The sequence below is a fragment of the Delphinapterus leucas genome, chromosome 11 (genome assembly GCF_059928025.1).
Source record: "Delphinapterus leucas isolate spDelLeu-1000000601 "Yukka" chromosome 11, BTC_Dleu_Yukka2, whole genome shotgun sequence".
Lineage (NCBI taxonomy): Eukaryota > Metazoa > Chordata > Mammalia > Artiodactyla > Monodontidae > Delphinapterus > Delphinapterus leucas.
The window spans coordinates 33,114,288-33,131,508 of record NC_143139.1 but is presented as its reverse complement, the minus strand read 5'-3'; the positions used below and the strand labels follow the sequence as shown (position 1 = coordinate 33,131,508).

Here is a 17,221-nt window from a genome sequence, read left to right as displayed (position 1 = left end):
CCTTGTCCACTGGACGACCACGGAAGGCCCTGTATATATTTTTTAATGTTTATTTTTTGGCCAGCTCTTAGAACTTGTTAGTAAATGTAATGTTTTGTCATTTTAAGTAATTATCCTCTGATATAAAGGAAAACGAGAGGCTTTCTCCAAATTAAGAATGCTGAAGCAACAGCTCATGAGGCCATTGAATTTTTATAATCCTTTTTTGACTGTATGTCCTCCTTAAAATGCCCCCTGTGGGTGAAGTGGACTGGCCCCTCCGTCCGGCTGTGTCATTGTGCATGTCTGCAGTGCAGCAGCGTGACTACTTCACCAAAGAAAAGGTTCCACCCAGGAGGCAGTGCAGGGCTGCAGGGGTTTAAGGTCACCCATGAGCCCAGTTCTAAGGCCACTGCCCTTGGACAGCTGACCCGTGGAGGATCGCTCTGAGGCTCGGTTTCCTCCTTGGTTTTAAGCAAGATACGCCCTCGTGGGGTTGCTTGACGTGGTGATCAGATGTTACAGCACTGATCATGCCAGGCTAGGCACAGAGGTGAGAGGTAGCTGTCAGAGTGTCAACAAAGGACACTGAAAGCTGCGCCTGTGTCACTCATGTTCCTTCAGTTCATCATGAAGTTCGTCGCTTCGCTGATGAGTGGTGAGTGACAGTTCAGTTTGAACCGAGGCTGGGATGGCTGTGGGAGCTGCAGGCTGGAGACGCGGCCGGCACGTCCAGGTGATTGGGAGAACAGGACCATGGCACTGAGTGCTAAGTGATTTCCCTTGATGAGGGTAGTCATTTTCTGTGCAGTTTCCACAGAAGGCTAACCAGGCAATATAGCTGTCAAAGTAATTCAGCTCTTTGGCAATCTGCATCTTTGTTTTAGCCTGGAAAATTTGCAGTTTGTCTTAATTTGTGGTGTTTTCTCTTGTTTTAAAATATAGTGACATTTAAGATTTAGGTTCTAGTTAATATTTATGATCTTATTAAGTCTGTGCAGAGCAAGTACCTTCACATTTCCTTCCTCAGCCAGATTTGGCAAAGGGAAGATGTGCGTATTTCATGATTCAGGTTCATTTGCATTGAAGGCACCCATTCTCCTGGTGTGGGTATTTGAGCTACTGATTAAATTCTTAACCTCTAGTTCTCTTCCTTCCATATGGGGGGAGTGGTTTTTTTTCAAAACAAAAGGGAAAGACTAGATCCAAGAAATGTTCTGACTTTCATTAGCACGTCCTTTTTTACTGAGGAGTACAAGGAATGTGCCAATGTTTAGAAAGCCTTTCCTCAGACGTGAATGAAGTGCACCGGTGTGAACTTATGTCTTGTGTAAAAGGTCAGTCCCTCCCAGTGGTGGGGCAGGAAATGAGGTCATCTTTACTTTTTGTTTGGGGTGAATGAAAGTTACATTTATTAGTTGGAATAATATCTACTGTTGGGCATTGCTCCTCCCTAATAAAGGTTGTAGCCATTGGATGTTTGGCCTCGCATTTGTGAACTGTTACAATTTTAATTTTTTAGTGTCCTTTGATTCATCAGAGAAAAATCGTCAGTTTTCATACTCACAGGCTTTAATAGGTACCATGTTCTAACAACAAGTATCTAGTGTTGCACTGTCAGAGTCACTGACAAATGACTGAGTGTCAGGCTGACAATGTTTACGTTCCACTGTCTTTCCTACTTGTTGCAGCAAATGAGAGAATTTTATTAAGGCAGAAGAGTTTTTGGAAGTCTGATGTGTCAGACACGCAGTGTGACTAGACTCTGGTTTTTAGTTGTGAGACCTTAGGCAAGTCACTTAACTTCCCTGAGCCTTGTTTGCTTTAAAATGGGGTTGGGCTAATTATCTGTAAATTTCTTTCCTTTTTTTGGTGGAGGGAAAGGGGCAGGTATAAAAAGCTGCATCTGATCCTGAAAGTCTTGTATCTTTTTTTTCTTCTTAGTGCCTGGGGACAGGGGATGATTTTTCAGAATTGGAAGAAACTTAGAAGGAACATACATGGTGATAACAAAGTTCCTGGGCTGTAGATCAGGGACTGTTGTCTTGACACCTTTATAGGCCTTCATCTGAGGAGACTTTCAGAGGCGGCGGACTTACCCTGGTGGCGCAGTGTTTAAGAATCTGTGTCCCGCAGCAGGCTGAGAGCATGCAGTACAGTAGGTACTGCAGAGCTTTTCAGTGGAAGCCTTCTAGTAACACCGCTAAACACGAGTTGTCACCACGCTGGATTTTATTTTAACCTGGTGCTTGGATTCAATTACTGTCTTATGAAGGAACTCATTACTGAACGTCTGGCTGACTTTAGCCCATGGATAGTAAAGGCTTGCGGATTTAATGTGCTGTGAAAGGATTTAACTGTGCTATTTCTACTCCATGAGTAAACGAAGTTCAGTGCCTCTCAAACTTTATTGGAAACCTGAAACCTAAGCAGTGTGGCCCAGCCGACCCAATCTGTGCAGGCAGCCGTGCTCCGCTGGGAAGATGGATGAGGAAATGCAGGGAACCAAGTGGGGTGACTGGAGCCATCTTTTCACGGCACACAGTAGTGAGCAAGGCGGGGGGCGCAACCCCAGCTTCTTCCTACAACCCCTGAGGCTTTGCAGGATTTCATTTGTGGGCAGTCAGCAAAGCAGTTTTCATGAGAACCTTTCTAATGAACAGTGTGTAGAGAGGCATCTTTTCAAGGCATCTGGAAGTAAACTAGTTTGGGTGGCATTTTCTGAAATGCTGAGCTGGTAAAGGGCCCCTTTCCGAATCACGCGGCCCTAGATTCTAAGTTCCGGGGGCCTGGGGACGGTGACACTGGCGTCTTGGTCCCTTTCTCTGGGCCCCGCTGTGCGTACGCGGGAATTCAGTAAAAGCTCTTGGAGGGTGAGAGCAACGCCTTCGGGTTCATCTCTTCAGTTTGTCTTATATTGTCCACAGCAGCCACTGTCTGATGTCCTGTGGCTGAGAAGCTGGCTGTTTGACTTTGTTATGATGCCTTTGGAGATGGAGCCCAAAATGAGCAAACTCGCCTTCGGGTGCCAGCGGAGCTCCACGTCCGATGACGACTCGGGCTGTGCGCTGGAGGAGTACGCCTGGGTCCCCCCAGGCCTCAGACCCGAGCAGGTAGGAACCGAGTCCTCTGCTTTTCTATTTTTCAATGTGATTTAAGGTGTTCAAGGTTGTTTTTTTTGTTTGTTTGTTTTTTTCACACAGTGACATGCTGTGTCCTTGCGCCTCACTCTTTGGATGGTTTTAAATTTTTGCTTTTAAGGTCATACTTAGTTTCTCCATGGACGTTTTCAATCCCTTTTGTACTCTTGGATCCAGAAGCCCTATAAGGATGCTATTTTTGCCCTACTGAGTGAAGACCAGAGTACTGCCTATGTATTTGTCGTGTGGATTTCTGACTGGGGTGTCCCTTTGGAGAGAGTGGGAGTTTAACTTTTTAAAAAACTTCAGTAACAACAAAAAGGTAATCAAAGGAAAGAGGAAAGTTTCCAAGTCAGTTCTCAGCAGTGCCTTTGCTTTGGAAGAGAGGAGATACAGAGCTGTGAGAGACCATCTGAAGTGTTATTGCGTACGATTTGACCTTTGATAACCTTGCACGTGAAAGATTCTGTCACCACATGGTGTAAATTGGAAAAAAAATTAAAGAGCGCATTTTGTGCTTTGTTGTATTGTTATTTTAAGGAAGATGAGAACATTTTGTGTACCTGTTTTTATCTTCCCAATATCCTTATAATGATGAACTTATTAAAAATTGCTGGTGTTAGACATAAGGGCCAAGATAGTTTGAAATTAAAAGAGCCAACTAGGCGTATGATTGCTTCTGAGTTATGGTTGTGTTTCCCATTTTGATGGGAGCTCCGATTCATCCAGGGTCTAGAACAATACCTGGCACACAGGTAGCTAGTATTCAGTAAGTGTTTACAACTATACAAGCTCCTGCGGCTGATACAGTGGAAGAGGGTGGCGAGCTGGTCCTCCAGGTAGGAAAGCAATGTTTTGATAAACTGCTTCTTAAGAGAGAACCCTTCTTGCAGCTTAGGGTGAGTAGGTTTCGTGAGACACTAAGATATTGAAGCAGACAGGCCCCAAATTGCCTAATCTCCTATTTTTTTTCCTTCAATCCTTTTCACCTTTCCTCAGCACTGCAGTATCCTTCGCAGTACTCATTAAGGATTTCCTTTAGATACAACAGAAAGAAAAAAAAAAATCTCAAACAAAAACTGAGTTCTCCTTTCCAAGTGAACTAAGTACAGGTTAATATAGCTCCCTTCCCGTTTCCTTGGGGAAACTGACTCCAGATATTTAGAAAATAGCACCCATGCACGCAAAGAAAGCTGAACCTTGAGAGAACCTGATAAGGGAGAGTTTACAGAGTTTAACAAAACAGCTTTTGTCTTTGCAACGTGTAAAATTCAGAGAGCAAATCCAATGTGTTGTGTCGTGGCTGGATTGTGGACAGTGTCACACAGCCCTGTGTGGTCATTTCCAGCATTCATTTAGGACTCTCTTGGCTGACCCTAGCATTAAATGTGCATGTCTTATGGTCCATAATTTATGGTGCCCCTAATTGTCACTATGAATTGCATTCCTGAAGAGCAATTTAGCAGCTGGATGCTAGCTATCTGAGGGTTTGCAGTTCTGCTGAGTTGGCTCAGCTGCTCTTCTCATTAGCTACCAGTAGCCAAATCCTGTCCGAGGCCAGAGCCAGTACCTAAAGGGCAGGGTAACTCGAAGATGGAATGAGCTGAAGTGTTCGCTTCCTGTGTGCTGACGTCCTCTTCTCTCTCTCTCAGATCCAGCTCTATTTTGCTTGCTTACCAGAGGAAAAGGTTCCTTATGTTAACAGCCCTGGAGAGAAACACCGAATTAAACAGCTTTTGTACCAGTTGCCACCACATGATAATGAGGTAAAATAACAGGAAGAAGGCTAATTAGGGAAAAAAAAAAAAAATCCACCCTGAGCATCGTGGTGCCTCCCATAAACCCCAGCTCCTCCCTGGCTAGGGCCCTTTTGTCCTTCTTCAGTTAAAATTGGACCGGAGAATACAGCTTTCCATTCTTTAAGAGAGAAAAGGGTGTCAGTGCAATAAACTTAACACAAGTTGGTTTTTACAGTGTTTGCAGCCACCCACCAGTTATCAGGAGCCTACAAATTCCTGCGATCTCCCTACCCCTTCACCCAGAGTCAGTGCTTTATGGTGGCTCAGGCCTGCAGTGGACTTGAGTGCCTGTAGAATGTAGAATGAAGGTGGCAATTAGCAAGTTTAAACCTTTTGTAGAAAGGTTCATGTCTTATATGTTTTTTTAGTGTCTCTGCTGATAAGAGTTTAAATTAAACTTTTCATCTTTAAAAAAAAAAAGGACTATTCCTTCAAATTGCATTTCCCTTTTGCTAGAGAGGCTGCAAGATTTGGTGTCATTTTAAACGTATGGGGTCATTTTTAAACTGGCGATTCACGGGGGCAGGCCAGCTCAACTTGCTGTTTTATTTCCTGAAACTTGAGTCTGGAAATAAAGAATTGGTGACGGACGCTGTTTGCTTCAGAGTGGTGCTTCTGTTTCTTTCTGTGAAGGTGCGGTATTGCCAGACTTTGAGTGAAGAGGAGAAAAAAGAGTTGCAAGTGTTCAGTGCTCAGCGGAAGAAAGAAGCACTCGGAAGAGGGACGATTAAACTTCTGTCCAGAGCAGTGATGCACGCTGTGTGCGAGCAGGTAGCCGGTTCTAGGATGAGTAGTGATGTGCGTGGATCAGCTCGGGGGGTAGGGGGCAGCGCCAGCACAGGCGTGGGCCCTAATAGCCTCCAAAAACTGAGAGAAGGAAAGGCAGCGTAGCTTCTTACTACGTGGGGATTCGTGTTGGTAACTGGCTACACTGCTGTGTATTATGGGGGAGGCATGTAAACATCGGGAGAAATCCGGCCTTACGTGGGGTCTTGGCTTGGAGCGCAGTGCTGGGGTGCACCTAGTGTTCAAGAACGCAGGGGCGTAATGAAGACATTCGGGGCCTCCTTACTGGCTGTCCTCAGAGTAGCAGTATATCCAACAGGAGGACGCCTCCAGAAAACCACTGCGCATGTTCCGAGGAGCAGTCCAGTGTGGTAGTAAATCTGAGGCATGTTCATTCCAGTGGAGAATCACGAACAATCCAACATTAAACAGCAGGAGGGGGGGGCTTCCCTGGTGGCGCAGTGGTTGAGAGTCCACCTGCCGATGCAGGGGACGCGGACTCGTGCCCCGGTCCGGGAAGATCCCATGTGCCGCGGGGAGGCTGGGCCCGTGAGCCATGGCCGCTGAGCCTGCGCGTCCGGAGCCTGTGCTCCGCAACGGGAAAGGCCACAGTAGTGAGAGGCCCGCGTACTGCAAAAAAAAAAAAAAAAAAAAAAATAGCAGGAGGGGACAAAAATTAAAGTTTCGCTGACAAACTTGGGATTTAGCATAAAGTGGAAAAGGCTGAGAATCCAGTCATTAAAAAGGGGTCATTTAAGATCTAAATCCTTTTGTTTTTAGTGTGGGTTGAAAATAAATGGAGGTGAAATTGCAGTGTTTGCCTCTCGAGCGGGCCCTGGAGTATGCTGGCACCCATCCTGTTTTGTCTGCTGCACGTGCAACGAGCTGCTGGTCGACCTCATCTATTTTTATCAGGATGGAAAAATTCACTGTGGCCGGCACCATGCTGAGCTGCTCAAACCCCGGTGTTCAGCATGTGACGAGGTAAAAAAGTTCATCCCTTAACACTGGAAAAAAATAAGCTTCTAGTAAGCCAATGTTCCACTGTTCACACCTAAGCAAAATACAAATCTCTCCTGCTTGAGCTCTGTGTGTACGTTTTTAAGATAACCCTTCACGTTGGTACAATGGAATAATATGCAGCTAATAAAGAGAAAGCAGCAGGTGTCTTTGTGTATTGATAAGTAGCATGTCCTTGATGGACTGTGAGAAAAAAGCAAGTTGCAGGAAGAGTATGCAGCAGTTGATCTTACTTCTGTTAAAGGGGGAAGAACAAGATTGTATACATATTTGCAAACACTCAGAAATGGTATGTAAAGACATACACTAAGTTAACAGTGGTGAGCATGTTAACTCAGGGGAGGGCTGGTGGTGTGAAATGAAATTATTTTCCTTAAGCTCTTCATTTTTAAGTAATTTTAGATTTATAGAAGAGTTGCAAAGATACAGAGAGTCCCTGTGTACCCTTCTCCCAGCTTCCCCTATTGTTAAAACGTCTCGCATAACCATGGTATATGCATCAAAACTAAGAAGTTAACACTAGTGTAATACCATTAACTAAACCATAGATTTTATTTAGATTCCCTCAGTTTTTCTACTGATGTCTCTTTTTTATTCCAAGACCCCATCCAGAGAACCTCATTGCATTTATTCATTATTATCTCCCTAGTCTACTTCAATCAGTGACAGTAAACTTTCAGTTTTTACTTTTATATGTTTAAGTTTTTTCAATGATGTGCTATTTGAAAATTTTTTGAAGCCAAAAATGTAAAAAGATTAAAAGTCCTTAATCTGGAGACGGCACCGTCAAACGAAGTGTTATCTACACAGGTGGTGTTCACATAATCCAGCCTTCAGAGAGCGCTAACTGTGTTGGCTCCGCAGCCACTTTAATGAGTTTTCTTTATTAAAAGATGCGCAGACCACTAAATTATTTCAATGTTAATGTATTCTTTGCCAGATTATGCCAACAAAGTGTGATTGCGGAGCAAAAATAGGACCAAATGAATTATATCCAGTGTAGAATTCTGTTTTGTTTTTTAAAGCATAAGCATGCACTTAGTTTCTCTTTTTCAACGTTTTCACTTTCTGTCCTTGTGTTGTAGCTAAATCAAGTTAGTCAGTTAAGCTTAAGGCTGTAAGAAACAAAGTACACTGTCCAAGCAGCTTTAAGATCCAGTGCCTGTCCGTTGCCCAGCAAACGTGCAGTTACTTGACCTTTAAAATCGTTCACAATGGTTGTTTTTCATCCTATGGCCTCATATTCCTCTGAAGATAATTTTTGCTGATGAGTGCACAGAAGCAGAGGGTCGCCATTGGCACATGAAACACTTCTGCTGCCTTGAGTGCGAGACGGTCCTGGGGGGACAGAGGTACATCATGAAGGACGGCCGCCCGTTCTGCTGCGGCTGCTTCGAGTCCCTGTACGCCGAGTACTGTGAGACCTGCGGCGAGCATATTGGTGCGTCCATGGCCCAGCCTGTTGGCTCTGTCACTTATCCATCAGTCTGTCTCTGATTACCCACACTCTTTTTTCTTTCTTTCCTTTTAACTGAGGGATAGTTTACATACCGTGAAATGTATAGGTTTTAAATGTTTCAGTTTGATGAGTTCTGATAAATGGGTGTATACTGGATTCTCATTACTTCTGCTAGTTGTGTTCTGTAGAGTTGCCGTGAACACTGAATTACCCCATACTGAGCCATTGGTCCTAGGGATACAGTGGGTTAGGTTCCTGTGAGCCTCTGGTCGCAACATTGTCATCAACCAACCAATATATAATCTTGTTTTGTGTATGTTTAGGTTTAAAGATACCTTATTTAATATACGTTGTTGATTCATTAACATTGAACTCACAGCCAACAGCACTGTAACTTCTGCCTGAACAAAGCTTATCCAACACATGGATTGCTTCTCCAAGGCACATCACAGCCTCCTTGCGCTTAGGAACACTAGACAGCACTTCAGCTCTATGCTTGGGCCATTTTAAACAGCAAAACCACCAACAGAAAGCACAAAAAATGCGAAAAAGTGCCCCTAAATCGGCCGCAGGTGTGAGTGCAGTAGTGCCCTTTGACCCCAGCTGGGACACACACACACACACACACACACACACACGCATCACTTGACTCAAATTTTTTTGCCACCTTGCACATGTCCACAAATGACCTTGAAAGCTCTGTGAGTATTGATTTTTTTTTTTGAGTATTGATTTTTGAACTACAAAATATTTAGCACGTAGGCAAGTTTGTAAATATGGAATCTGCAAATAATGAGAATTAATTGCCCCTGTGTAAATCACAGCCTTATCAAGATCTGGAACAGTCCCATCACCCCCAAGCGTTCCCTCATGCCCACAGTCTGTCTTTTCTGTTTCTTCTGCCTTTGTTTCAAGATGGAACTATGACCTGTTACTGGATCCTTTTTTGAAACAGGTGTGGACCATGCGCAGATGACCTACGACGGGCGGCACTGGCACGCTACAGAGGCCTGCTTTTCCTGCGCCCAGTGCAAAACCTCTCTGTTGGGATGCCCCTTCCTTCCCAAACAAGGTCAGATTTATTGCTCAAAGACATGCAGCCTCGGTGAAGACGTCCATGCCTCGGATTCTTCGGACTCTGCGTTCCAGTCGGCTCGATCAAGAGACTCCAGAAGAAGTGTCCGGATGGGCAAAAGCAGCCGGTCAGCAGATCAGTGTCGACAGTCTCTCCTCTTGTCCCCTGCTCTGAACTACAAGTTCCCTGGCCTTTCAGGCAATGCCGACGACACCCTTTCTCGGAAACTGGATGATCTGAGTCTTTCCGGGCAAGGAGCAAGTTTCGTCAATGAAGAATTTTGGAAAGGCAGAGTAGAGCACGAAACCCCAGAAGACCCTGAAGAATGGGCTGAGCATGAAGATTATATGACGCAGCTGCTCCTCAAGTTTGGTGATAAAAGCCTCTTTCAGCAGCAGCCCAATGAGATGGACATTCGAGCCAGTGAGCACTGGATATCTGATAACATGGTTAAAAATAAGACCGAGTTAAAGCAAAATAACCAGAGCCTTGCAAGTAAAAAATACCAATCTGATATGTATTGGGCACAGTCACAAGATGGACTGGGCGATTCTGCTTATGGCAGCCACCCGGGCCCTGCGAGCAGTCGAAGGCTCCAGGAATTGGATCTGGACCATGGGGCTTCGGGGTATAATCGTGATCAAACACAGTGGTATGAAGATTCCCTGGAGTGTTTGTCAGACTTGAAACCAGAGCAGAGTGTTCGGGATTCTATGGATTCTTTGGCTTTGTCTAATATCACAGGTACATAATCTAGGGATTATGGGGTATTTGAAAAAGGAGCCACTAAAAAGATCATTCCACAAATTACAGGTCAGCACCAGCGGGGGCTATGTTATTTACAACTGTAGACCAAGGAGAGGAAGGAGTTTCAGTTCAATGCCAAAAACCCTGTAGCAAAACAAACACGTGTATACATGTGTGCATACATATAAAATATATTTTCAATACAGTCTTTGGGGATAGGTCTTATTATCCCTGCTTTGAAGAGGAGAAATGAATTTATTGGGATCATGGAGTCTGCATCTGTATCTGAAGAAAGATATTGGACTCTTTGGATCATGCTATGAATTTCAAGATATTAAAATCAACATGTGTACTCTATAAGCACAGAACATTTTTTGTATTTTCCTAAATTGCCCTGTGGCGACAGACAGCTCAAAAAGAGCTAAGTTTTTTTTTTACCCAGATTATAAAATAATTTCACTTTAATGTTTTCAAAACACATTCATGTCAGTTATCTATGTTTCGTCCTTAATATGACCTGATAGAGTGGATATTACTGCATTTTACAAATGACGAAACTTGAATTTCCAAGAGGCTAGGGAATTCCCCGGTGGTCCAGTGGTTAGGACTCGGTGCTTTCACTGCCAGGGTTCAATCCCTGGTCGGGGAACTAAGATACCGCAGGCGGTGCCGAGAGGCTAAATGCCAACTTTACATAGGTGTTTAAAGACAAGATTGAACCTGGAACCCAGCCCTCCTGAATCTTACATTTGCAGTAAGTTTTTGGATACAGAAATACTGCTGTCACTTGGCTAGTTTTATAGTCCAAGGAATGACATTCAGTCCTTTCATAAAGGTTATGTTACATTGTAACATAGGCAGGAAAGGCTTGAGCAGCTGCCCGCCGCCAGGAGGGACCCTGTGCCAGGTACCGGGCAAGGAGGGATAAGACAGCTACCCTCCTGGCTTTGGTCAGGCTTGTCAATGTTAAGGCCTACAATAAAGGGGACCTGAGGAATGGTGGGTAAGACTAAATATTAAGCACCTCCTGTTTGCTAGGCCCTATGACAGGTGTTTTAACATTTAATATCAAAAATAGACAACATTTGGTATACGTCGTGCTGGTGCTGACGTTTCTTGACAATGATGGGCTGAAAAACAGGCTTTCTTTAGAAAGTAGGAAGCTGTATAGCCTCCATTTGACAATAGTTCACACCACTTCCTGTTGTTCCTTGCAGCTATCTGGGTTATATCCATTTCTCTTAACTTGCCTGAGCCCTGTTATAACAAGGAGTGCAATATTGGTTTTGAGAAAAGTTTTAAAATGAGATTAATAGGGAAGTGGCATTATTAGTTTATGGGTTGAAGGGACAGAAGACTGGATGAAGGTCTAGGTCAGGGGTTTGGCAGACTTCTTCCGTAAAGGGCTGGAGAGTACTTTTGGGGCCTTACAGTCTTTGTTGCAACTACTTAACCCTGTCATTGTGGAAGAAACCATAGATAGCATGGGAGCAACTAGGTGTAGCTGTGTCCCAGTGAAATTCTATCCACAGATAGGCTGTGGGCTGGACGTGGCCCTTGGGCTGCGCAACCAGGTATAAGACTAGTCTGGCTATAGGAAGAGGACCATAATGTTAGTCGTGTGAGAGCAAAGGGAAGGACTGCTTTGAGAGACATTCAGATGAAGCAATCTGACTTTAATGGGTTGAGAGACAGAAGCTTCTATGTGTCGTATCAATAAGCTAACGACAGGACTCTTACGAAGAGCTTTTCAAGTTGGTGCTCATCCCATGGGCTGTAACTCACGTTTGGCTCCAAAACGGCTGGGCTCGTAGGAGATGCTGGGCCCTTGGTTTCAATAACAAAATTCATACCTCTTGTCAATTAAGTGTATATTATAGTATGTTGGTTTTGCCTAGTGATTGTTAATCAGATACTGAGGTTTGAGAGACTTCACTTTGAAATGCTTCCTTTCAGAAGCTTGTTGGTAAGAACTGTCAGAGTATCAGGATTACTGAGAATCACATCTTGTCTTGGCTTTTCTTTTAGGGGCTTCAGTGGATGGAGAAAGCAAGCCAAGGCCATCGTTATATTCTCTGCAAAACTTCGAGGAAATAGAGGCAGAAGATTGTGAGAAAATGAGCAATATGGGGACTTTGAACTCTTCCATGCTGCACAGGAGCACAGAGTCCTTGAAGAGTCTCAGTTCAGAGTTGTGTCCAGAAAAAATCCTGCCTGAGGAGAAACCAGTCCACCTGCCAGTGCTCCGAAGGTCCAAGTCTCAGTCCAGGCCACAGCAGGTCAAGTTTTCGGATGATGTCATTGACAACGGAAGCTATGAGAACATCGAAATCCGGCAGCCACCGATGAGTGAGAGAACTCGGAGACGGGTGTACCATTTTGAAGAAAGGGGACCCCGGTCTCATCACCATCGCCGCAGAAGAAGTAGGAAGTCCCGCTCGGACAATGCTTTGAACCTTGTTACAGAAAGAAAATACTCTCCCAAGGACGGGCTGCGGCTTTATGGCCCTGATAACTATGAGAAGTTTATCCAGAGTAAGAGCGCGCGGGAGATCCAGGCCTACGTGCGGAACGCTGAGCTCTACGGGCAGTACGCCCGTGCCGCTTCCAGCTACACCCTGCGGAGCCCGGGGGGGCCTCGATTCCTGGGGCTCCATGGGGAAGACGACGGCTCTTGGTGCTCCTCCACAACCTCTTCCTCCTCCGACTCAGAAGAAGAAGGATACTTTCTTGGACAACCAATTCCTCAGCCCCGGCCGCAGAGATATGCATACTATACAGACGACCTTTCTAGTCCAACTTCTGCACTCCCCACTCCTCAGTTTGGCCAGAGGACAACTAAATCCAAGAAGAAAAAGGGACACAAGGGCAAAAACTGTATCATTTCTTAACCGAGTAGCTGTGGAGATGGTAAGCTTAGCCATTAACCATCTTACATCGAATCTTTTTTCTTCCATAGGAAAGTTGCTAAAATAGATTCAAGTGCTTTGCCCATGTAAATGAGACCCAGACTGCTGTTTACAGTGTCAGATTAACCTTTGGAAGGTGTGATTTCTCCATTTACCCTCCTTGGATGGTGCCAGGTGGACGTGACCTCTCGTGCCTGTTGGGTGCATCACAGTTTGATACAGCTGCTTTGATCTCCAACCCTCAAGAGATCCTCAAGAACCTGTTGAGAGGTGACTGGATGGGGGTGTTGATTTTAGACAATGGAGAACTTGAGCCACCGTTGTAAAGCACTAGTGTTTGTCCTTCATCTGCGCCAGGTTGGCCCAGGTCCTGACAGTCTGTCCTGTTGTGTGGCATGCACGTAGTCGTGTGACCCAGCCAACACTGTGCGTCCCATCATGCGAGGCCACGTCGTCCCCTTCCAACTCTCATTAGCCAGGTAAACATTATATTGTATTAGCTCCAGCTAGAGATCGAAAAGAACATTGCTATTTATAATGTAGTATTTCATAGACTTAAGTGTATTCCTAATTTAACGGTGCAAATATTAATGTATATACTGTACAGTTCAGATTTTAAAGCTGATATTTTTATATCCCTGAAATGTAAGATGTTTGTTACACTGCAGTGCTAGATTTGTTAGGGAACCAGAAACAGCATTTATGGATGAAATGATTGCTTGTATTTTAGTCAGGGTTTATAAGTTTAGATGGTCAAATTTATATTGCCTAGTGATGGAAAGTTCCCTTTTTTTTTTTTTTCAATATTAAAAAGGCTCTGTATGCATGGTGGGGCTATGTAAATACTCTTTAAAACTATGGCCCTATTAATCTTACAAGTGTTATTTATGGGTCAAGCAATGTAAACTGTATAAATGTAAAAACAAACAAAAAAAACCCCTACACATACACGTACACCTGGAATATATGGTAAAAACAAGTAGAAGCTGTTTGGGTGAATACTTTTTTTCCTCTTTGGGATGGGCAGGGGTTGCCTTTCCCATTTTCAGCAAGGTAGTGATTATCTCATGGAAAGAGACCCAAAAAAACTACAAGGATCTGCTTTCTGTGGCAGAGTACTTTGTAGATTCATTCCTTTTCATCCCTCCTTTCCAGCTAATTTGTTGGCCTTTAGCAGCAGTTTTGAAAAACGGGCCTTCTGGTTATGTTTTTCTTTTAAAATCTTTAGAGGATGCTGTGTTACTGGTTACTTCAAGTTACTATGTGGTTCTATTTCAAGGGAGAATTACGTTGGATTTGAACTGATGAGCTAATATTTTGATATGGGCCATTCTTGCACATATGTTTCAGTCCTAACTCAATGTCCCAGTGGTATCTCAGAACTTTAGGAAGGTATTTAATAAATGCTTAATAAATAACAAACTACCTTTCTGAACACAGATCTCTGCAAACATATCCAGACCACTGGATCCATTTTGCTCCTTTGATTTACCTTGCCGTTCTCCTACCATTAACAGACCAACATTTGACTCCTGCGTGTCCACTTGCCCTACCAGTCGGCACAAAATAGAAGTTGAGGCACAGAAGCAAAGCTGTCCGTATTTACTGGTATGGGGAAAAGCTGTTAGGCCTTGGGAGGGCAGACCTGAATCCAATAGGAAAACCAGTGCTCGACAGCATCCACTATACCCACCCCTGGATAGGGCAAGGTTTGGTATCTGGGCTAGACAGAGGCCCTTCAGAAACACACCAGTGAGGGGAGAGCTCTTTCCTCAATAACCATATCACCATTTCCCTTGTCTGGTTCATTTTAAAAACATAGCAGCGAAAAAATAATGCATACACGTGGTTAAAAAACAACAACAAAAACAGTGAAGAATCTCCTTTCCACTCTCCACCCCTCAGTTCCCCTCCCTAAAAGTAACCACTGTTATCCATTTCTAGTGTATCCTTCAGATGTTCAAACCATATTTACATTCATGTATCTTTTAAAAATGGCAGCACACCAGACCGGCTCAGACTTGCTTTTTTCACTTTACATGTGGACACTCCACGTTAGTGCAGATAGGTCTGCCTCATTCTGTTCTCGCAATGACTGCTTAACAGTCTGCTTTTGGATATACCATAATTTATGTCACCAGTCCTTTAGTGATGGGCTTGAATTTCCTTATAGACACCTTATCCCGCACTGGCACATATGCACATAAATTCTGAGCAGCACAGTTCCTGGGACCAGGGTTATGCATTTAAAATTTTGAGGGTTATCACCTGTTTTCCTCCAGAAGGCCATCTCCTGCTCTACATTTACAACGTACGAGAGTGCTTCTTCCCTCACAATCTCACGTGACACAGGAGCAGACTTCCTGATTTTTGAAGACCTTTTCAGAACCTATGCTGCAAACAGTGGGCATCCTTTTAGAAAAGACTGTTGCTTGGAAAGGATGGATCACAAATAGTAAACAGGTAATACTCAGCCTTACTTCACCTGGAGAAAGGCAGGTATAAGCTGAAGTCACTGTCCTCTAGCTTTCAAGTCATAGTTGCTTTTGCTTCTGGCAATAATCACTCTATTTTCATTTCCTTCTATAAGGGTCATATAGATTGCCAAAGGTTTTAAGGGAATGCAGAAATATTTATTCATAATAATAATGTACCCTTTAAAGATTTTAAATCTTGGTTAATAGCAATAACAAAGGAGACTATCTACAAAGGAAGAAAGGGAAGCAGCTACCTTGCAGTTCTGTAAAGAATTAGGCTAGAAAACTAGGCCTACAGTTGCTATAAAGTGTTCATATAGATTTAGTTAACAAAGTGTCTAGTCAGTCACTAAACTCTAAAATTTGGTCCTAAGGTAAATATCAAATATTAAAACACTGCCTCTAATCTCTACCTGGGTGAAGCAGAACCCTAATGATTGCATTTTCCTCACTTCAGACCAAACTGGAGAACATTTTGCTTACAGCCCACGTAGGGATGCCGATAAAACGTCAATGGGAACTCCTTTCAGCACTCGGTAAAAGGAAATGGTTCACCTTGTGTATGCACTTGCTCTTCTTGGCACTCTGCTTTCCGGTTCCTGAGTTAAACAAAAAGTACCAGAAGTGCAGGGAGAGATTTGCTGTCTAACCCCTCTCACTTTAGAATACAAAGCACGGGCCATCCCAAAAGGGTAGTAAAATTGGAATGGGCACTGAAGACTGCTAGATTTCCGTGTGTGGCATGTTGCCCTGCCCCACAAGGTCCTTGGGTGACAGGCTGGGCAAGTATGGGTGTGGAGGTGTTTGGGGAGTGCCCAAGGGTGCGTAGTGCACAGGACTGTCAACTGTGTGGGCAGGCTTTGGTTGACTGACCTGCTCTCCTAAGGCGCACTCGACTGCTGCTGTGGACAGAGAAGCAGTGTACATGCTAGACCTTCAGACTTTCCAAAAGGAACGAGGAATTCGAACTTCTCTAAAACGTCTGCCAGATTCTCAATGCTAGCAACTAATTCAGGCATTTCTGAAACGCTTTGAACAAAATGAGCCTGCCATCAGCAAGCCACCAATGCATGGGTTATAAATTAAGCACTTGAAGCTGTCTCTTGGAGCTGTCTAGAGGAGGCACGACTAATTACCGTTTACAGAAATACATGTGACCGTTTTTTGAGGCACAAGGAAGAAAAATTATTGGGATTAAAAAAAAATTCCACTAAGAGCCTCATTACCAATTTAATGTTAGCAACACAATTATAAAAAACCTTTTAAATTAGGCAAATGAGAAAATTGCTAATTGCCTAGTTAGATTCTCTAGCCATTCTACGAACTGTCTGAAAACAAGGCATGCTTCTGTACAGTCACATGGGTTTTCTGTCCACTGTCAAGCACAGGAGGAAGGCTTCCAGGTAAACAGGAGAAATACACAGGAGCAACTGAAATTTGCATCTCTGAGCTCATGTTTTGCCAAAGTCACAGAAGCAGTAACTTTACCAGGGGAAGAAAGTTGAAGGGTGGCTTCCACAAAATGTTTAGGAAGGAAGTGTGGAGGAAAAGTAAGACATGGGGTATGTGTATAGACTTGGTCACAGGATCAGAGCCAGTCTATTCTTTTTCAACAGACCCAGCTAGCTGGTCAGGTAGTCCCATTTTAGAGATCCATTTTAGCCTCAACTTCTCTTTTTGCAAAAGAAATTTCACATCCCTACCGCTGTGTGTGTACCAGGTGCTGTTAGGACAACTTTAGAAGTAGCTTGCAGCCCATTCTCCAGAAGCATTTGATTCCAAACATAAAAATACTAAAAGTAAGAAACTAGTTCTCTTAAATGCTAATAC

At 43.8% G+C, this 17,221-nt stretch overlaps 1 protein-coding gene across 1 annotated transcript; it reads left to right on the top strand.

Annotated features, from left to right (window-relative positions):
- The first annotated feature begins 427 nt into the window (after positions 1 to 427).
- On the top strand, positions 428 to 15,474 carry PRICKLE1 (prickle planar cell polarity protein 1). Its single transcript, XM_089920548.1, has 7 exons — positions 428 to 3,092; positions 4,772 to 4,885; positions 5,552 to 5,689; positions 6,485 to 6,688; positions 7,979 to 8,165; positions 9,139 to 10,002; positions 12,034 to 15,474. Exons 1-7 carry the CDS (start codon positions 2,958 to 2,960, stop codon positions 12,894 to 12,896), a joined length of 2,505 nt encoding a protein of 834 aa, XP_089776674.1. The 5' UTR covers positions 428 to 2,957; the 3' UTR covers positions 12,897 to 15,474.
- Positions 15,475 to 17,221: the final 1,747 nt, after the last annotated feature.